This window comes from Primulina tabacum, chromosome 9, assembly GCF_025594145.1.
Source record: "Primulina tabacum isolate GXHZ01 chromosome 9, ASM2559414v2, whole genome shotgun sequence".
Classification (NCBI taxonomy): Eukaryota; Viridiplantae; Streptophyta; class Magnoliopsida; order Lamiales; family Gesneriaceae; genus Primulina; species Primulina tabacum.
The window spans coordinates 38,742,855-38,765,457 of NC_134558.1; the positions used below are offsets into that span (position 1 = coordinate 38,742,855).

General features: G+C 36.5%; 2 protein-coding genes across 5 annotated transcripts; both read right to left on the minus strand.

The window, feature by feature from the left end:
- Window positions 1-1,818: 1,818 nt before the first annotated feature.
- Window positions 1,819-6,416, minus strand: LOC142555989 (ubiquitin-conjugating enzyme E2 34-like). Of its 3 annotated transcripts, XM_075667181.1 has the most exons (10): window positions 6,267-6,416; window positions 5,238-5,300; window positions 4,504-4,558; window positions 3,436-3,474; window positions 3,212-3,275; window positions 3,037-3,098; window positions 2,928-2,967; window positions 2,817-2,844; window positions 2,612-2,703; window positions 1,819-2,356 (listed from the first exon to the last, which is right to left on the minus strand). In XM_075667181.1, exons 2-10 carry the CDS (start codon window positions 5,292-5,294, stop codon window positions 2,083-2,085), a joined length of 711 nt encoding a protein of 236 aa, XP_075523296.1. In that variant the 5' UTR covers window positions 5,295-5,300; window positions 6,267-6,416; the 3' UTR covers window positions 1,819-2,082. The 3 variants fall into 3 exon arrangements, with proteins under 3 accessions (XP_075523296.1, XP_075523294.1, XP_075523295.1); XM_075667179.1 differs by having other exon boundaries at window positions 2,928-3,098; XM_075667180.1 differs by having other exon boundaries at window positions 2,928-3,098; window positions 6,244-6,394.
- Window positions 6,417-9,921: 3,505 nt separating this feature from the next.
- Window positions 9,922-22,189, minus strand: LOC142555991 (1-phosphatidylinositol-3-phosphate 5-kinase FAB1B-like). 2 transcript variants are annotated; one of them, XM_075667183.1, is made up of 11 exons: window positions 20,709-22,189; window positions 19,213-19,953; window positions 18,127-18,280; window positions 16,373-16,717; window positions 15,187-16,038; window positions 14,724-15,055; window positions 14,240-14,363; window positions 13,984-14,154; window positions 11,087-12,622; window positions 10,596-10,862; window positions 9,922-10,359 (listed from the first exon to the last, which is right to left on the minus strand). In XM_075667183.1, the coding sequence occupies exons 1-11, from the start codon at window positions 21,305-21,307 to the stop codon at window positions 10,111-10,113; spliced, it is 5,370 nt and encodes a 1,789-aa protein (XP_075523298.1). In that variant the 5' UTR covers window positions 21,308-22,189; the 3' UTR covers window positions 9,922-10,110. The 2 variants fall into 2 exon arrangements, with proteins under 2 accessions (XP_075523298.1, XP_075523297.1); XM_075667182.1 differs by having other exon boundaries at window positions 19,213-19,956.
- Between the last annotated feature and the right edge of the window lie 414 nt (window positions 22,190-22,603).

A 22,603-nucleotide genomic window follows, 5' to 3' on the forward strand; every position in this document is an offset into this window, starting at 1 on the left:
TAGGAATTGAGGTTGCCTATTCTCCAAAAGGTTATCTTTTATCTCAGTCAAAGTACATAGCAGATCTGTTTGAGCGTGCACGTCTAACTGATAACAGAATAGTTGATACTCCTCTTGAGACCAATGCTCGGTACTCTCTGTCAGATGGACCTCCTTTGCCAGATCCTACCTTATACCGTACTATTGTTGGCAGCTTGGTTTATCTCACTGTGACTCGTCCAGATATTGCGCATGCTGTTCATGTAGCAAGTCAGTTTGTCACTGCACCAACTACAGTTCATTGGGCTGCTGTTCTTCGCATTCTCAGGTATCTTCGGGGAACTCAGTTTCAGAGTCTTTTGTTTCCCTCTACTTCCTCCTTAAAGCTGCGTGCATACTCTGATGCTGATTGGGCTGGCGATCTCACGGATCGTAAGTCCACTGGCTTCTGTATTTTTCTTGGAGATTCTCTTATCTCTTGGAAAAGTAAGAAACAAGCTGTTATCTCTAGATCTTCTACCGAAGCCGAGTATTGTGCTATGGCTTCAACTACTTGCAAGATTGTTTGGTTACATTGGTTGCTTGCGGATTTCGGTATTCTTCTTTGTCACCCTACTCCGTTATATTGTGATAATTAGAGTGCAATTCAGATTGTACGCAATTCAGTTTTTCATGAGAGGACAAAGCACATTGAGATCGATTGTCACGTCACTCGTCATCATCTCCAGCTTGGCACCATCACGTTACCTTTCGTTCCTTCTTCTCTGCAGATAGCTGATATGTTTACCAAGGCACATTCCGCTTCGCGCTTCCGTTTTTTGTCTGACAAACTCTCCATGCTTTTAGCTGTAGCATCGTGAGTTTGAGGGGGGATGTTAGAATATAATATATTATAGTTAGCTCTCAAGGGTAGATTAGTCATTTATTCTTTTTGTGTTTACCCTAGGTATATAAACATATTCTCTTTGTATTCTTTATTCAGTTTTACAATACTACGACTTGAGCCTTCCGCTCACTCTCTATTTCTTCATTCTCTTTCATGGTTGATAAGCGAAAGGGTTTGAGGGAGGGAGAAAGAAAGTGGAGAAGGAACCTTGGTTTTATGGGTTTCTATCCATTTAACAAGTCCATCATCCATATTAAGACAGTTTGTCTATGATTGTCAATTAATTAGGAACAGATACAAACTCCCCTAAGGCTAATGCCTCAAAATGTAACCACACCCAATTTCAAATCGTCATTTTTACGGAAAATGAAATCATTTTGTGAACCTTGGAATATACAAATTCATAGTGGGAAGCATAGATTCAAATTTGATTTATCATAGGTTGATAGAATTGAAAGACGGCTGCAATCATTATTAAGTAAGCATATTTTAAATAGGAAGTGGGGGATTTAGTTTTCTACGTCGCACAATGCGGTGGGCTTAAAATGAGCTTTGTCTGTCTTTCTCAAGTATTCACAGGAGAGCACAAAACAAGAGCGAGTGCGAGACTCAAAATCCGAGGGTTTCATGCAATATGATTAAAATAAAGTTAATTGATGCCCTGATTAAGGGCTCTATCGATGATTCAAAATGACTGATTTCGCATCTACTTTTTCTTTTCGAACTCTATTCCGATGTCATTAAATCTCCTTCCATTTTTATAGAAATTGACATATATATCAATGATCCAAAAACTAAATTTGACTACATTATAAAAGAGAGATAATTATACCAACTCGTCGTATGTTTTCTGAACCTGATGTCCACTTTAAGCCATCATATGCCGCATTGAATACAACTCACGAGCTAAATTTTGAAGATCCAACCTTAATTATTCTTAAAAGCCAACGCACCGGGACTGAATCCACACTAAAAAATATAATAAAACATCAAAAGTTAAAACATAAAATATGTAGTAGAGCACAACCGAAAAAAAAATGGTGAACACACCACACCAGCATATTTGGACCAAAAATCTTAACAGTCCCTTCATTAATACATCTATACAAAATCTCCGAGAGTTTAGGCCCATAAGACAATGGATCGGTCACGATTCAGATGTTTACTGGCTCACAATTAAGCACTTACAATTCTTCCCTTGAAGGGTCTGTATGTTACTAAAGTTGTAGCAGAGGCAGAGCCATGACACCGCCAAAAATGAAAACTAGCAACAACAACCACCAGGAAGGGAAAGATCTTTGCCTCAGGTTATTCACTTCTTTCGGGACTTCTATATTTTTCTGCTCTTCTCCGGTCCCACGTTTCTTCAGCGAGGGTTCAAAATTTTCTTCTTGAATGGATGCAGGTGCTGACTGTTCTGCCGATTGCTGTGCTGCTAGCTGCCGTTCGTATTTTTCCACATGTTCTGGAAAAAGTTTCCTGAATGTTGGGCTGTTTCAACAAAAGAAAGATTGGGAAAAAAGAAAAAGAAATAGTGAAAAACCCACCTCATAAATGCAATGCTAAAACATAAATAAACAATGTTAAGTAGCTGCAAATCTTTCAAAGATAATACATAACTTTTTGTTAGTTCTTAAAAACGTATGTCGAGGCAAACTTTAGACTCGTTGAGATAAAAAGAAAATCAAATATATTTTTCAATCATCTTGTTGAGCAGAAGATGAGCGTCAAGTTTGTAAAACTCACTTTTTACAGTTGAATGCCAAAGAAGACTTCGCAAGCCTTTGTTTCTCTTCTGCAGTAGTTGTGACACTGCCAGTAGTGGGACTAGTGTCCATCTGAGAACATATAAACCAGGACGTTGAGCCGTTCAGGTAAGTCACGTCTAATTTCAGCTTAAACTTAGAACTATAATATCTTGTCACTCTCAACAATTAGAAAGCTAACTCACCATGAAAGAAAGAAGCCCTGTCAATATGCTGCATGGGAATAAGAAAAATCAGCACAAGAAACTTAAGACTGATGCAGGAAATATATACAACCATCTTCCTTGCAGAAATACCTTGAGACAGACCACATAGGGTTCCAACTCTCTGGATGGACTGGAAAATGACAGCGTAAGTGAAACAAGATGTAGAAAGCATTGACATGATTTACCATAATTAACTTACAATCGCTCATAGACAGGCATATCTTCTTTTGAGTCATAAAGCGTCCATTCGGAGTAGTCATACTACATAAGACATAAACAACAATATACATTAAAAAAAAACACTATAAAATTTAAGCAGATCATGGCACCATCACACTTAGAGCATTGTGGTATGTTTGACCATCAAAAGTCACCTGATTCCTGGAGGTTTAAACGGATATTCTGGTGGAAACTTTATCTTTCCATAATAATAACCACCTACATCGATCGAAAATATAAAAATGAAAAGGAAATAGCATCATGAGTGCTCCATATATAAGCACTTTAGCATAAATGGGCATGCAAATAATAGTCCAAATACTAATGTAAAGTCTCTATTTAAGCTATATACACACAACGAAACCATGAGAACCAAAACCTGCAAATGGCGTTCCATCACTCCCCTCCAACAAATAATCTGACCACAAAAATAGCCAACAAAAGATATGTCAGCAGATGAGGACAGCATTACAGAAAATGATGCTCACTAAAATTCATATCTCAACAAAGATGAATTTTCAAGTTAATCAGAAACTGTAGGACATGTGCTGAGTTTTTAAAGCTTATTTCTTCTATCCTTTCATCCCTAAATATGTCGCAGAGTAAGGTACTCAATTTATCACATATACTTCTTAAAGTTACTCAGAGATACCTTGTATATAAAACACATCAAAATGTAAAGAATGTAGGATTTTATTCAGGAGAATGTGTAAAATATTCTTATACAGGAGAATGTGTCAAATAATAGACAAGGAACACCCATTCAACCCACATCATAGTCGACCATGGGCAAAGTGGAACACTGTACCTAGAAAGGAATACAAAAAATAACAATAAAAAAAACAAAGAATATCACAAGGCACGTCTCAACCTGCATAAAAAATCCTTACTATGATTTGTAAGTTTAGCGAGTGATCACAAGAAGCTGAATTTGTTAAGATTGAAACTTGAACCAAACTCAACCCCAAAAACTATGGACAGTGCAACACATAATGGTGGAACTTTGCCTCTGATACCATGTTAAGATTGAAACTTGACCCAAAGCTGTCTCAAAGGGGATGATTGTCCAAGTCTATATATGCAACTCTCAGGAACTCTATCCAACCGATATGGGACATCTTAACTAACATCTTTCACGCTCTAGAATGAAATCTGGAGCATGATGTTTACAAGTGGCCCGAGTATGGGCAGAACGGGTGGTCGGACCGTCCAACACATAATGGTAGGTCTGAACTTTGACACCGTGTTAAAATTGAGACTTAGATCTAACTCAACTCCAAAAGTTAGCTAAATTAAGAGGATCGTTCAAATCCAAATATGCAACTCTCAGAAATTTATCCAACCGATGTGGGGGACATCTAACAGAATTGAAAGAATATGATTGAGCTGAGGAAAAGATGCAAGGTGCATTCATACAGAGGCATACAACAAAATCCAAGCAACTTACGCCACTCAAGGATGTCATTGGGAAGAGGGCGTGCCACGACATTGGAAACAGGTTCCTAGGAATGCATAACAAAATAATCAGCAAAGCAGAGATGAAGATATACATAACTTAATAACAAGAAAATTCATTTTATAAAAACAAGTTGTGCTAGAGTAAGTGATAAACAAAACCATTTTTATTGGTTGTAACAAACATCCTCGGTCCTCAAAAAATGGCTGATTCGTCACCACAACAAGACTCGATAAGAAAGTCTGGTGATCAAATTATCTTTTTAACCATTGATGATGGTTTCTTCAAATATAAATGGAAATCAGGGCCTTCTTGTCCTCATTCTACATGCTTGATGGTACATAATTCTCCATTGTCTAAAATTTACAGATTTAAAGTGGCATCAATACCTAAAATTAAAAATTCTTAAAATTTTTGGCATTTTAAAAGGGCCTTAAATGAAGTATCATCCAACTTATCTTACTTCACATAATATCTCTGGCCATGGCCAAAGTTATCTTAACAATATTATGGCATACTTCTGCAAAACATTTTCCATTATACTTGCTCATTCCTACAGTGCTATACTCGTCAAATTTCAAGTGATGAATTATCTGACATCCAAGCAGCATAACTCATTGTGTCCTTCAGCAAGTACTTTTTTATGCATCCAGAATAAAATAATGAAGGTATATGATTCACAATGAGAACGCATGAAAGCGTTTCCAGGCAAAAATGGTACTTACTTTACAAAGTGCTCTGTATTCCTTCTGAAGGCGCTTTACGCATGCTTTTTCAGCCATCCCAGCCTGCACAACCAATCATCACAGGTTTCAGAAATTTTCAACTGTATTCACTGTTATAATATGAATTTCCTTGTGCAATGAGAAAAGTTGCCTTTACATTTTAGGCAGAAAGGTATTAGATGTTTAAGGTTTTCCACCAAGTGCCATAAAAATATCACAAATTTACCACCGGAATCACGCAAAGAAAACATTAAACATAAGTTTCAGTGTCACCAATATTAAAACAATAGAAACAAGACCAACATTGAAGAATGTGATGTTAAGGGTCAAAGCAGTAATTCGTCTACAACATTATCTCAGAAAAAAATTTCAGTCTCATCTACTGAAGTTTTTCACTATTCGTTAACTCATTCAGTTTATGCAGTTTTCGAAAAATAGCTCTCAGAAATGCTCGCGGAAATAATTTTACACAATCTGATAATATCTCCTTACCCATAAGTATTAATGTTCCCACCGCTAATTAAAGGTCTCTTGATAACAAGACTACAGATTATGACAAAGAAATCAACATGTGTTTTCAACCTAATAGGAATAGTTACAATAACAAATGAAATTAATAGACAGCAGTTGGTGATTTAGTGCCAGCAGAGCCACAATCTTCTTAATTTTTCAACACAACAATTTTCAGTATTGTATCTCTAACCCACCCACAAATTACCTCAAAGCAGAGCAATTCCCACAATGACAACACAGAAAATTTCTGCCATGGAAAGATGGCCTCAAACTTTTCGTCCATTAATTCTATGGGATCAATAATATAAAGCTGTAGACGATACAGCAAGAACAGGGCAATATATCAATCAAAGCGCACACGCACACAAACCGAACAAGGCGATTGTCAAATCATCAAATTATCCCAATTTGATAAAACCCAGATCAAAACCTAGTAGGACTAAGAATTTATTACCCAAAAGAAAAATTATATCAACAGCAGAGAAAAACATACATCTACATAAAATGTAACAGAACCTGAATTCGTAGAGATATCTGATCTACACGATGTGATATTCTACACTATCAACGGTGGGAATTCTGAAGTTGGTGTTGGATTTGTTGAAGCATAAATTTCCTCTTTCCCGGAGATGTCTGACAATTTATTTATCCCGTCACGTAGTTTATTGTTTTTGCGAGAAGTTAAAATACTTTTTCAACCCTTGTACTGTGGATGAGTGGGATTCGACAAAGGGGTAAAGATGGAATCGAACTATAATGCTTTGCAAACTAATTATAACAAAACGGTCTCACAGATTGTATCTTGTGAGACGAATATCTTATTTGGTTCATCCATGAAAAAATATTATTTTTTTTGTGCTAAGAGTATAACTTTTTATTGTAAATATCGGTAAAGTTAACTCATCTCACAAATAAAGATTCGTGAGATCGTCTCACAAGAGACCTACTCTAACCTTTAATGTTTGAGCATGTATATTGTAAGATAATTTGACATATTTATATACATGAGACTACTTAATGTGGTCTATTTTTTGTTGTGAAAAGTAATATTTTTTTTACATAAATATAATAATTTTTCATGAGTTTGATCGATCAGAGATAAGTCTCACATTAATTTTTGTGTTTATTTTCTCCAAGGTTTTTTGTAAAGTCGGATTTTTTTTTGAATAAACTCGTGCATACGATAAAGAAACATTGCATGTTTAATTTTTTAAAACTCGTGATACTGTATTGTTTGATTGGAAAATTTTCTTAATGAAATAAAAGTTGTTGAATGGGCAAAATCGTGTTTGTTATGTATATGATATGAAATTGACGAATATTGTGTTTTTATTTATAGGTATGCGTGATTTATGGGATGATTTTCTGCATGACTTAAATCTGGGTTTTCATGGAATGGTTTGCATTGCAATTTACATGCACACAATTCTTAGTTAAATGAATATTCATACCAATTCAAAAAGGCAAAAATTGTGTGACATGTTTTCACGAGTCGTATTTTGTTAGACGGATCTCTTATATGTATAATCCATGAAAAAATATTACTTTTTATGCTAAGAGTATTAATTTTTTATTGTGGATATCGGTAGGGTTGACCCGTCTCACGTATAAAAATTAGTGAAATCGTCTCACAAGAGATCTACTCATTCAAAAATTAGTTCTAGCACAAGACAAATGAAAAAGATTTACAGGTCAAATTTAAACTTTGGACTCCGTGACATCAATTAAATATAGTAAAGATTCACAACTGATCTTAAGCACAATTAATTAATTAGAGAATTATGACTTTTCAAATCAATCCAAGAATCAAATGCATAAAGCTATGTTACCAACCACATGCTATTCCAAATAAATTCTTGGTGTTTACATGCAAAACTTTACTTTCATTCTTACAAAAAGTATTCGTCTAAAAATCAAAGGGGCTGTGGAGTAAAAGTAGTAATTGGCCAGAGTCCCTTTCCAAGCTCCTGTGTTCTGTGCATTGTGGCAGAGCTTTACGGCAAGAAATCTAGCTATGTCTTAAAAATCAAAATTTGAAAAATTTAGAATAGATGAAACTGTTGTTATTATTATTTTAATTTATTGTACAAAAAATTTAAATGAATGAATTCAGCATAGGAAAATCTTGACTGAACCAGAAACAAGTCATTATCGAAAAACACAAACCAGATGCAAAGATCCACTGTTTGTCACTACTTTTTTATACGTACTTCCAACAGATTGAGACAAAAAGAAAACTATGCTTTCAAGTTTATAAAACATAAACATGCAGCGTAATGTTGTAATATAAAAATATCAACTTCTGCCATTCTGATGGTCGGGAATCCCTTAAATGCAAAATAAAGAAGAAGAAAGAGATCAAATCGTACACCTTAACACCTATACATATAATATATACAGATATATATATATATATCTTACCTCGTTCTCATAAGATTAAGATATAATCACGTGTCAAACCACGTGATCGCACTAGAAATTTTAAAATCAACCAACCCGTAAGTCAAGAATCGTAACACACGATAGTCAAAGAAGCAGCACATGCATGATCTCACTTGCATAGGATTCCAACAACTTTGTGAAAACAAATACAAAAGTATTTTATATATATATATATATATATAATATATCGTCACGGAAGCCTGATCACATTAAAAACCAATACCGAAAAATTCAAGTGTCATTTTTCACAACATTACCATGAAGCCCTACCTCAGACTGTTCATGTTGGCCACTTATATTCTGGCATCAGTGCTTGTTCTGCATTTCCATCAGCATAAAGCGCAAGCAACTCGAATCCCATTGCCGAAAACACAAAAACCCTCTTCCGCAGGTTTGGATCCATCTTCACAAGCTCTCAGAGATTTGAATGTAAAACAGAAGAATCCATACAAGAAGGTTAAGTCGAGCTTCCGAGACATACCTCCTAGCAGATCGAATCCAACACAGAACAAGTAAGCCTCCATATATAGGAAGACCGAAAAATGCAGCAGTAAACTGATCAAGAGTGCCTGCTGGATAATTCTTTCATTTTATTTTGTTACACTCTATACCCTGGCTAGGATTATAGATTAGAGTTCATGACTTTTGTCAGAACATCAAATATATTGTAACAAATTTTTTGTGAGGTCACATTTTGTAATTCCTAGCTTGGACATGCGAACACAACAATTTATTTAACAGCTTCGATCATCGCATATGAAAAGTCAACGGAATCTGTATAACTTCTTCAGCCTAAGGTAATTGTTCAACAGCTTCAAAACAAACAAAAAGTGCAGAAAATGAACATAAGAACAGCCATCGATGATTTCTTGCCTTTAAGAAGGCCTCCACTTCAGAAATAAAAGGAAACATGAGATAAAAACGAAGATGAAGAAATCAAGCTCAGCTTTATAATTCAAATTCCAAGACATTGTTTTTATTTTCCTTTTCGTTATTTTCGCCATTTCTCCAATATCAAACGAGTTTGGAGGTTCGAGATCGATTAGAAAAAGAGTTCGAGACCGATCAATGATTTAAGAAATGTTATATAAGTTTTCCATAACTTATTTATTGATTAAAAAATAAATAGATATATATAAGTAAATATAAGAACTGAGCTATATATTTTTGTATGTTTTAGATATTACAATCTTGAAGCAAATGTCATGTAGTTATTGTTGAGTCAATGACAAAGGTACATTATTTCTTTAGAAATAAAGAAAAAATAACGTTCCACTTAGGTAAGATACCAGTTAACATCGTTATTATATTTTATTTCAAATGAGTTATTGTTATCTGTACAATCGATATTAAACCGAAATAAATATTATTTTCAAGAATGATTTAAAGCCTACTTCTTTGATTCACCAGGGAGATTATCCAAATGCCTCCGTGATCAAACGGCCGATATAATAAGAATCAAATGTGTTTGAATACAGAAAGAATAGCCCCTGCCTCCCACCATCAAACTGATAATAATAATCAAATTATGAAAATACATAAAAGTGCAAATGGTTCTATTCAAAGGAACCGAATCTTACAAAAATAGCAAACCTGGCCACAAATGATAATTTCATATACAACTTAACTTCCATTTCCCAAGCATAAAAAATCAAGGGGAAGAGAGAACCACACAAAAAATGTATACAAAATATCCTCTTTTTTTTTTTTTTTGTTGGGGGGGGGGGGGGGGGGGGGGGGGGTTGATGGGGATTCACAAAAGAATATATGAAAATGGAGAAACCGATTCAGGACTAAACTCTCACATTTGGGGTTAAGATGTACAAGGAAATGGCCCTTACTCAGTAGATGTCCCACTCTGTGCTTTATTCTCATCGCACAGATCTGTCTGTGACTTGCTGGGAATGATTGTGGCGGGCTACCATTGATCTGGAACCATCAGAAAATACGTGGTCATGGCTTTTCTGAACCTCCTCTTGTATTCTTTCGGGGAAATTACAGTTGGTGAAGCATTTTTTGGTCCACCAAGGAAGCCCGATGCCTTCACCCATGTCTCCAGGTGCTTGTCCCATGTATACTGTCTCATGAAATCTATAATCCCAAGAACAAGCTCATGCTTCTCTTCATCGACCCCTACCAGTAGCGAGTAATCCATCACATCTACCGACTGCATTAAAATATTTTTTTCGTTCCGCATGTTAACAAATCTATTATCCATATCTGGTTGAGTGTATGTTCTCATGCTTTACAAAATCAAGAATGAAAATAACAATTACGCATGCAGGAGCAAAAGAAAATGAAGTACTAAAAGAATCAAGAATCAACTATAAGACAAACAGTTCTTGTACATCTCCAGCTTATGCTTGGAATGTAATAAACTACAATAAGAAAAGACAAACTTACAGCAAGAAAACCGGTGTCATTCCAGACTGCTCTTTCCAATAATCTCTTGGCCTTGTTTCCAACAAAAATTGGGGAAGTAGGCATAGCTTCAATCAAGTTCTGATCCAGCAAAACCTTGTTACTTCCAGAAGAATCAGGATTATACCGAGACCTAGAAGATCCTTTAAGATCATAGAGCCGTGTAAGATTTCTACCAAACAGGAGATTCTCCATGACCAGCACATCCATTTTGGAATCTTTCCCTCCTTTCAGATGCTTAGACGTGACCTTATAAAAACACCAGACAGATATATGAGGTATTTCAGAAAAACCACGAGTCAACTTATTTTTATGCAAATAAAAGTGCAAATATATGCTATGATGGGGTATCTAATCAAGAGCAACAAAAACAAGCCCTGCTACTAAGATGAGCATCTAAAGGACTCGAGTCCTAGCGACCTAGGTAGAAAAATAAATTACTTTCAACTTATTTTATTTGGTTCCTAGTGTACCTGATAAATTCCAAGGATCTTCGCTAGGCATGTTGGGCTTCCTGAGCGTATTGATTCTGAAAGATAACTGAAATATCCAGGAGCAAACTTAATGAAAGATTCCAGCTCGGTCTTTGTAACTTGCTTTACGATAAACCGATCATCCAAGGTTTTCGCGAAAAATGCATTGCTCTTGCCACCTTGAGCTCCCCACTTCTTACATCGGCTAAGGGATCTAATAAAATCCATTTCGGATGGACAACATATACTCCTAAGAGCTTCAAAACGCTTCGCATAGTAACATGTAACTGCATATTTCACCTTGGGTCCATCATCCGAAAAAGACACTCTGGCATGCAAAGCTTTTGTATAAGACAGTGGATCCACAGGCATGGAGCTACGAGTACTTGACAAGGATAAGATGCTCTCATCTCCAGGTCCAAGACTTTTATAAGAGTCCAGCACCATTTCGTCCAAAGAATGAAACGACTGAAAATGCCCAGGATCGAGGGATAACGTAGAAAACATTGAGTCAGCAATGTCCTTAGATCTCTCCGGCTCATCAGAAATTTGGGTAACATAATCAGGAGAAACAAGTGCATAAGCTACAATACTAGTGGGTTCATCATCATATACTGAAATGACAGTGTCATTAATCCCCAGAGGCAGAAGCAACTTGGGCCCGCCTTGGAGTTCAGACTCCCGAAATGATGAAATGTAAACTGGATCATATTCGCCAAGCGTATCCAGTTTCTGGGTAGTTCCAACAAAATTTTTGTTTAAAGATCGATAGAAACTTATAAACGGCATAGATAACCAGCTTACAGTGTCTTTTATATTATCAGAACCTCTAGTTGACAAAACAGAAGGCGACCGAGATATCTTTGACATTCTCAAATCCTCCGCCGAATCTTCTACATCCAAATTTTCAGATACGCCTAACGTAGATGATGTATCTACTTCTAATGATTCGTAAAAGTTATTGTTCTTAGGGATCCCAGTACCAGGCTGGTTTTCACCAGTCCAAGCTGCCTCAAGAGTATCTGATAAACAAATAAGAGCTTGCCTGTCAGAGAGGGATCTATGGACGCTAATGTTTAACTCCAGAGGATCAGATTCAGTAGTGGTATTCACCCCAACAAAAAGTGTAGTTGGATCTTGATTTCCATGTTCAGGGTTAAGAGACACATCGGTTGGTTGATGAACAACCTCAGAAGAATCTCTATGCCTAATGCTGACCTCTTCATCAGGATTTTGGTCAGATTTTGCATCAACAGGAATAGATTGAGCAGGACACAATGTTTCACCAGTTTTAACAGGGACATTGATATCATGAAGATTCTCACCAACACTATAAGATTTCTGAATGTGTTCTGAACATGAGACCTCCACATCACCTGTTTGGTTATTGTCACCAAAACTATCTGCATATATCAGACGGCGGTCCCACATATAAGATTGGAAAACTATTTGTCGTCTGAGTCGATACAGCTCAAGAATATCTATCGCAGGCAGCCCTTTTTTTGCATCCGTCTTCACTACTTTTCGGAAGGATTCCTGCAAAATTAGGAACATGTATTCGTGCCCACATTAAGTTTAGAAGAACTAGAAATATACTTTCTAAAAATATTCTTATATTTTTCCACCAGTAACATGGTGTCTATTTTCTATATAATTTCACAATTGGCCATTACAGGCTTCCAAAAAACTAGCTTTGCTTCATACTAATATAATGTTATTCCATTAAAATCTAGCAAAAACGCCAATGCCGAAGATTGATTCAACACTAGACTTTGAAATTTTGAATTTCGTCCTTGGGAAGAATTGAAATCTAGATATCAATGACACACACTGACCAAAAATGTTACATTTCAATCCAAGAGGTGTATGGTATGCAACATAGGATAAAAATCTCAATAAGAAATGACAATTATCACGAAGGTAATAAAAAAAATTTAACTGAATAATGACAAATTTTAGAGAAAAGGATCGTCAGAGATGATTCACAATAATACTTTTGAGCTATGATAGCATCTATACCAATGAGACACGTTTTTCCTGTTAAATATTTGTTTATAAAGCAATAGCGCTTATAATGCTGGACTAGATTGTAGTTTTACAAATCAGAACTACACGTATAATCTCTTAGAATGAATAGGCCTCCAAAATGCAACAACACGACCCATAGTTGTCAAAAGCACATAAGAGCTCGATTTAAGCGCGAAGCGCAATGCCTGCGCTTCAGTGTGCTTCAATGCGCACAACTTCCATGAGACGCGCTTTTTTGCGCTTCTGTGCGGAGAAAAAAAAAAATCTGACGGGTTAAATTGCCTTTTAAATTGCAATTTATCTTCTATTTACCATAAAAAGAGGAAAGAAAACCCCAACATCGCATTGTCTTCCCTCCATCGCTTCTGCCCTTGTGTCACCTCAACTTTTATCCTCGCATTTCAATGTTTGATATTTAAAAGATGAAGATTATGATGATTTCAATATTTGATATCTCATGTTTGATATTTTTTTAAATAAAGTTAAATTATTTTTATTTTTTAGAATATTTTTTTATTGCGTTTCTTTACCTCCCGTAAAGCGTGCACTTCGGTTTGCGCTTTGAGATCAAAGCCCAAGACACTTGAGCGCTTTAATGCTCCATGCTTTTGACAACTATTATTCGACCACATGTATAGCTATCAACTCTGCAATTAGGTAGTCAACTGGCCCCCAAAATACTGTACATAATCTCTCTTTTACCAAAACCATGTGCACAGCAAGGGGTAGGATTAATCAACATAACCCACTGCAACAGATTTTTGCAGTTGCAGTGATATTCACATCAATTATGAACAAATATGTTGTCAGCATACAATCGATTATCTTCATTACAGAAAAATAAGTGAACTTTGAAATTAATATCAGACCTCAAATTCTTCCTTCTCTTTCTGCAACATCCCTTCTAGATCTGTTATTTGGCGTCTTGATTCAGGAATTTTAATGCCATTATTGGGCTGACTAGGGCCAGATTTTCTTTCCTCCAGAAGACGAAGAGAATTAAGCACTTCAGAGAACAAAAGCTCTGCGCGGCAAGCCACCTGTCAGATAAGAAAGATAAAATGTCGGGGCAATAGAAACAAGTTAAATAAAACTGAAAATAAGATAAAAATGAATGTTGTTCACCTCATTCAATTCTTTTTCAATCCACTCCTGACTTCCATAATTAAAATCAAGCTTTGAGGGAGGCAGGTAGACTGAATGAACATCAATGGATGCATACCGAAAGCAAGCAACCATTTTCCCAAACCTGCATGTAATGCAGAATCATGAAACTTTCACACACACACAGAGTGCTGCCCGACAATACAGCACTCTTGTAGCTTTATAAAGCAAAAAATGCAGCATGCTGTTTAATTGTGTTTCCATTGCATGCTAGCCATTCATCAAGCACTCTTTGAGATTTATGAAAAAAAAAGCATCCAAAATAGGTAACAAAATGGCCCAGTTGAACAGACCTTGTTCATTGACCACTGTACCCGACTTCAATATTCCCCGAGGCCAGGTTTTCATGTTTACTCGACAACCAAAACGCTGATAACTTACATTCATAACTCATGATCATAATAATTGAGAGAAGAGTAAGTGAGCGAGAATGCAGACACCATACCCATAAAACCTAAGACAGTCTCTATGTAAAGAATGGCCGCAGCTTGCCACTCTGCTTGCTGCTGCGTGATTTGAAAAGCTTAATTCCAAAAACTTTCCAAAGGACAGTCCCCATGCAGCATCAGACATCACAATCCTTCGAGTTGCAGGAGGGAAACCATTAGTTCGTGGGCACTTTAGGCAACGATGCCACATCCAAATCTTTCCTTCCTTTTCACCTCGAAGAAGAATTTCTGGCAGTTTCTTAACTGAGATTGTAAGAGTACCTTGTAGATGAGTATAACATTGAACATGAGATTCTGCCGGCATCTCACATGAGCGGCATCTATAATCCTATCAAACATATTAGATTCTCTAAGTACCATACAAATCTAAGACAACTCTAGCAAAAAGACACAAGTACATATCTTATTGATGATCATCCTTCCAAGGCCCACCAGGTAGAGGAATAGAGGATAGAGTACCTGATCAAACAAATGATCCCGCAGAAAACGGCCCAATGGCTTGTCAAAGCTTCCATAATATTTTATCCGAAATAAATGAGATCTCTCACAGACGGTTCCTTTCCACACACATCGCGATGATAAGGAAACCAAGATGCTTTGATGGTTCGAGGGGGAAGGCCAAAAATCTTCCTTCAAACCATTTTGTTCCGGGGTAACTTTTTTATCAGCGAGAAAAGATGATGGATTTGAACCATTTGTGTTTGCATCCAGGTTGCAGAAATTCTTATTCATACTTCTGATAGTTGAATCACAGTAATCATTTACACTAAGAAAATCTTCGGTAGCAGCCAGTCCATCTGCTTCAAAAGTTTTTACCTCCGAAGCCATGACAAAATCTACAAGGTCTCTTTCCTCTGATGAGTGGGAAGCAGATGGTTCATTAGAAGGACAATGATGATAGTTATTAACAGAAAATGAGACAAGAGATTTGGGATACTGAAAACTCATAGGAGCTGGAAGTGTAGATGTATCTGTACATTCATTTTTGTGAAAGGACATGATTGCAGCATTCACCAGATCAGAAGTAGGCAGACTATTTGATCTCTGCTGTTCATTGAATGAGTGAATTCCGGGAGTTTGTTCGTTGGCAGGGATGGTATACCCAGTAATATTTGAGATGGACCTCCCAATTTTAGATGGCTTTTCTGGAATTGCAACTGTAATTGGGGAGTTTGATGGTAGTTCTGGCAGAGCACCTTCATCAGCAAGAAAAGATGTCTCCAGAGCTAAATGATAAGCAGCAAAGATCCCATATTGTATAACATGCTTTACTTTCTTTAACTCGTCCCCATTGGCACCTCGAAGTAATATCTGATGTAATAAACATCTAATCGTCATCAGAACAGTAAGGTTTCTGAAAAGAGTTGGTATACCCTTAGGTAGAAAAAAATTTACATTTTTCCATAAAAAGAAGCTAAGTTTTAAAAAATGGAGAACTAGGTGATTTGTTGGTAGACTTCAATAATCTTAAATGTAAAAGTTCAGAGAATATGCTCCACGAGATATTAAAATTGTCTAAGAAACTGAAATATTAAATTGCACTCGCTTTGATATCAATTTGGTGTTCAAAAGAATGATGATAGATAGAACTTTCATTATCTTATCAACATCAGTATCATTAGTATTGTCCTGGCAGTAGACATACCGTGCAACCAAACGGCTTTGGACAACCTTCAAAATACATCAGCGTCTTCACCAGCTTCTTTCCACCCTGTCCAGCCGTTCCATGCTCTTCTAACAACCTTTCAACATGGAACATATCACAATATCCCAATTTTTGAGAAGATAGATTATCAATTGAAGGAGCTATTTGACCACCCGTGCAGCGGGCTATGCGCTCCAAGAGTGGTTTTTTGATATTCAGAACAAGTGATATATCTTTTGCAAGCAGATACTCCTGTGCATGTCGCGAAACAGATTTCTCCACCAAAAGAATGTCAGGATGGTGTGCATCTATTTTTGCAACTGCCATCTTAAGATGATCCATTTCCTGGAAATGAATGTAAATAAATAAGCAAGAACAAAATAAAAATGCATTAATTTCATATAGAAGAAAACAGCACAATATGGAGACCATGTCTAATATCTTCATGCATGGCGAAATAGCAAGGGAAATTCGAGATTTCTCAGCGTCAGTAGTTGGAGTCTATTGAAAAAATCACATTGCACTTCACTTCTAAATTGATGGAAGTTAGTCTTAATTGGGACAAGTTGTCTCACATTCAAGAACTTATGGCCTTTTTCATCTTTTGGATCTTATGAAAAGGAAAATGTTGACCAGAGTTATGAATCATGTTATGGGGCTGTTAATGGGCCTGGAAATGGAGGCTTACTTCATACAGAACCACAAATCTCGCTAGTAACAGTTTGTGAATAAATTTTTTCCTCGTTAAAAGTCCCGACTTGTATATGGGGTAATATGTAATTGGATCAAGACATGTTTCTTTATTTTGTGTTTCCTCCCTCAGGTCAAGACATTTTTCTTTATTTTGTGTTTCCACCCTTAGTGACCTATGGCGTAGTTAGAAGTGAGGCTCGAATTAATGACCGAACCTCGGATCTCTTCGACCACTTGGTCAGAAGAAGATATTCAGGTGATTTTATTCATATTAATTCTGCACAATAAAAATAGAGCTTACAATTGAATCAAAAATCACATCCCTATGAATCCTATAGATTTGGAAGATTCTAAATGGAAAGATACTTCAGAATCCTAAAATAAAGAAACCATGATCCCACCTATCTAATTAATATTTTGTTTGAATTTTCCATGAGTTGCCCATAACAGAAAAATGAGGTAAAATATAAGGGAGTCTCCACGTCTCTTTTTATACTTAAATGGAGGATTAGGAACCTTTTCTCACCAATACACTACAGCAAGGGACTCAAATATGGAAGGATCAGGAACCTTTTGACGTTTAAGAACTTCTTAGGGTACAAACATATTTGGCAAACGTTCGGGAATGGGGCTCAAAACATGTGTTGGTTTTGTCTTTCCAATCTGGAATAAACATGCTCTTTGAGGTTCTATGATTATTCAAATTAAGCGTGTAAAATGATAGTTATAGACTTTGTATCTCAATACTAGAAGATCTATAATTCACAACTGTTAATATTTTCTAAATTTTTCGGGAAGGAGATATCGTGACTCATACATTAGTTAATTGGGCCTTTATGGAGAGAAATCTCGACATCTTTTTCAATCTAATTCCTCAACCAAATATTTGAAATTTGCAATTTTTTTCTTTTTTCATTGTCAGAAGTCTTGGCCTAGTTCAGCTCTCATGTACGCCAAAACACCCATTTAGGCGCAGATGGTGTTTAACAAAAATAATAAGAATAATAAACTGAAGATTCAGACTCCGCTTAAAATCGTTGAAAAATGATGATCAACTCCACCTGCTGTAACAAAGTATCAAAGCTTGAAAGAGCATTAGAAACACGCTGGTATTCGAGAGCTCCACCAAGCATTAGAACCCGAGGTTTCTCAATGTTTGAAGTCATCCGTCGATGAGCTACATTTTTCTTGCAAACAACTCCTTTGACCACCATGCTATGAAGGAGTAATAAAAATGAAGTTTGTAAGGCTGCACGAGAACAATACATCGAAAAGAAGTAGAATCTGCATTAAAACTGAGGAATGAAACAGAGTTAAAATCATTCACATATGTGTTTGATGGCAGTGAGTTCTCGAAAATCATGAAGACAATCCCTGAATCGTCGGTTATCATTTATAATTATTCATCAGTAACAGCCTCTTATTAATTCTATGGAAAATATGCTACATATTGATATTAAACAATCAAATCAATCAACATTTCACTCAATTATATGAAAATTAGGAATAAAGCCAATGAAGAAGATTCAATTGAAAACACAAATACAAAGAGAATAAATAAAAACGGAAATCAATACCCTCCCAGTAGATCCCCTCCCTTCCCAGCCTACAAAACATATGAAACAGATTGAGAACAGCTGAATAAACCAGGTTAATATTTCTCACAAAATCATAGTTTAGACATTTCCTCTAGACAACCGAGCCCAGGACTAATACACCACCTCAGACTTCCAGTTCCCCTATCTACAAATTTCTAAAGAGCTCAGGCAACTTAAGTAGCAGACATATGACAGAGAACTGTGTTCCAACCCAAAAGCAGTTTTCATATATTATCTAGAATGACACCAAAATATTTCTAATGACTAAATGTTATAAAGAAACAACATCGATTTAATAAAATTCATTGAAAATGAGAAAATACTAATGAAGAGTTAGTCGTTCATATAATCACCTGTGTCATTACTATTTCCCAAATTAATGTCAAATTCAACTCCGTTTCATTTTTTTGTGGGATTATAAATCTGTCCTCAGAAGACCAATAACTCATACCAAAACATTTATATATGAAGCAACACATTCACAAAAAACATTATTAGGCCCCATAAAATAAGTACAACAAACAACAGAGCAAAAACTCGAGCTATCACCTCTCACTCCGACGCCCAGAGGCCAAACATTTGACTTTCACATAGCCCCCTGGATCCATCTGCTCACCCTTGCTCATATCTGGCTTTAACAATGTAGCAGCCTCCCATGACAAGACAGTGATTATTTCTACCCAACTTTCTCCATCAGTTTCCTCTGCTGTATGAAGATTCTCTACCTGCAAGAGTTGCACTATTAAAGCACGGAAATGGCCATCAACAACGTTCTTAATGACTTTCTTGTGCTCCTCATTTGATTTGTCCCTGCTTCGATATTCGCCACTCCCAAAGCTGCTTGAACTGCGCAAGTACCCCCATTCTCCAGTGGCATCCCCATCATCGTCATCCTCAAACAAAACTGCCTCCCTTTCATCTTCTTCATCTTCTGGTTCAGGAGGGAGCCACAGAACTCCATTATTTTCAAAATCAACAGGTTTGGTATCAACATCTTCAGCAGAATATAAAGAAGGTGCCTCATCATCGTCACCTATGTCATCGTCGACACCTTTTTCCACGATCTGCTGAACATCATCAGAGGCCTGGGAATAAAAAATATCATGTAGTGGAGAACTGATCCGACTTTCTATATCAAGAGCAATGCTTTCAGGATGGACTTTATGGGATTCATAGCCATCGCCCATATCTTCAAATTGAACATGACCATAATAGCCATTAATCTGAGAAAATGAACTAGTCCTTGGACCCAAGTGATATACTCCGTATTCATCATCATCATCACCATCACTCCTGTACAGACAATTCGAGGAACAATTAGTAATCATACCAACAGACAGCACATAAATTGTAACTTCTCAGGAGTAAAAGCTCCCACGATGCTGATGACACCTGTGTCCTAGTCGGCAAATAGAAACTGATTCAGTTGGCAAATAGACACTGATTGCATTATTATGGATATGCGTAAAATAGAGCTCTTCCAAAACGATTCATACATGGATACCTTTAAGATCTATTTGAACTGCTTGATATACAATGAAGAAAACAAACTTAACACCTTATTACATTATAAGTAGAAAAGCTATAAGAACCAACTCGGCCATTTTATCAAGAGTCACATTCACAGCACAAATCCATATAAAATAATCAACTTCCACCGGAATAAAATAGAAAGTTACACCATGGGGTATATTTGAATTAGCTATCATGTGATGGCTAAGTGTCGAATTTTACACTCATTGGTACGTGAATTACGAATTAAGAACCCATAGGAATGCCAATAGCAATCACATGCCACAGAAAATAGCTAACACAGCGGGAAATATCCATGAAACAAGCAAAAGACCCTTGATTGGAATAAAACTTCACGTGCAATGCCTCGGTCCATATTGAAGCTGATATCATGCACACTTTGGAAGAATCCTAAAGCCGCTCACTGAATAAGCAGAGGACTGTTAACTATCTAAGAAACCTAAGCTTTCTGATGAAAGAAAAAGCTAACTGATTAGTTCAAGCAGTAAAAAATGAAATGCAGAAAGAAGAACCTGTTGGAGCATAATCCAAATTGGTTTTGAGATAGGTTTTGTTCTCCTATCTCCATGGCATAATCATTGCTTGTTGTTGCTGTAACACTTTGTCTTTCTATTGTAGTCTCCATTGTTTCTGATTGAGGTGGACTAATTGCACAAGACTGAGGTAATGAAACAAAGGTAACACTACTACTGTCACAGGTTCCACAGGATTTGGTGCTGATAAAACTGGTGGCAGATGGTGAGGTGCTGATGAGGTCCACTTTGGAGACCTGGATTCCATCATCAACAGGTGCCGATAAAACTTGCTGCCATTGTCTGAAACAGTAATTGCAGACCCTAATCTTATCCCACTCTTCCTGTGGAATCTCAGGTTCACTGGGTGGCGTAGGAACCCAATTTGAAGTGCACTTTCCGCAAAAAATTCGGCCACAGATGCGACAATGGTGCCTACGGTTGAGTAAGGTGAACTGGGTATCACATTCGTAGCATACTCTGCAACTCTGATCGGGCATCCAAAAATCCCTTGACACATGAGCTGGCTCGGATCGCCAAGGGATCCAGGACTTTAACAACCCAATCAGATCATAGAAATTCTTATTGGGAGCATCCATAGACTTCTAATTTTCTCTCTCATTTTGATATTATCATTTGCTGACTACAACATCCACTTGTACACCCTTCCCCCAAGTGTCAATAACAGAACCATGCCAACTATACAATTTCAAAAAGACTCCGTAACCAAGATAATCAAATGCCAAATGGATGATTTTGAAACTTTCTGGAAAGCCGTCAGGATATTTAAGCAAACCTGAAAAAAAGCTCTAGATACTCGGATACACAGAATACATAATTTCCTTCAATCAACCCCTAACAAAAATGACTGCGGGAACTGCACTAATTCTTATTTTTCCCATACAACATTACCGTAATATCACCAATTCCCACGACAGTAAATCTAACACCAAAAAAATCAAAAGAATTGAAATCACCCCCGCGGCGCGTCCGTAATGAACAACTTTAACAAACTCCACCAACAGAAACCTTAAATGTGCCGATTATCAATTCGGATATTCTAAAGCCAATCTAATTCGGATTTCCAAGACTAACACACTACTCAAATTCAAATTTCAAGACATCTAAGAATCGAAAAAGGCAAAAATTATTCAAAAATCTATTACCCCAAGAAAACAGAAAAAAAATATAAATAAAAGAAATTCAAGTCTCAACCCTCGTACATGAAACGCACAACAAAATTAACAGATCTAAAGCCAATCGATCGGTCGGCAAATCACTCCCAACTCGTAATTCCGGCGGATTCTAATTCAAGAAAGGCACCGTATGACTGGGCAATTCTTTCATCATTTCTCCCCTATAATGATTCCAAATACATCGATCACACGCGAGAGAAGTAAAATCATAATTTTCTCCAAACATTAATTAAGAAAAAAAAATGTGCTCAAATTATAAACAGTGAATAGGGGGGGTGGGGTGGGGGGGTGGAGAGAGAGAGGGAGGAGGGACTGTAAATTGATTTGTATTGCTATTAAAATAGAAAGTCAAAAGTATCAACCAATCACAATTATCCACGTGTCGAATTCCTTTTTGGCCTCTGCCTTCGGGGTCAATTTAGGGTTTTCATAAGTATTAACGAATAATTTTCGTGGAGAGCTTAAGAACATAAAGTTGTGTTTTTTAAAAATTTCTTTCATTACGAAAAATGAAATTATTTCGTTTTGTAAAATGAAAATTTATCATATTAAAAATGCATACGATCTATGTTAAGTATCATCTTCTTAAAATAATGAAGTCGTTGCTTGATGATGGTTAATTTTTATAGAAATTATTAATTTAGTACATTGGTCCAAATCAAGATTGTTAAAAAAATATTACTTTAAAGAGGTCATTAA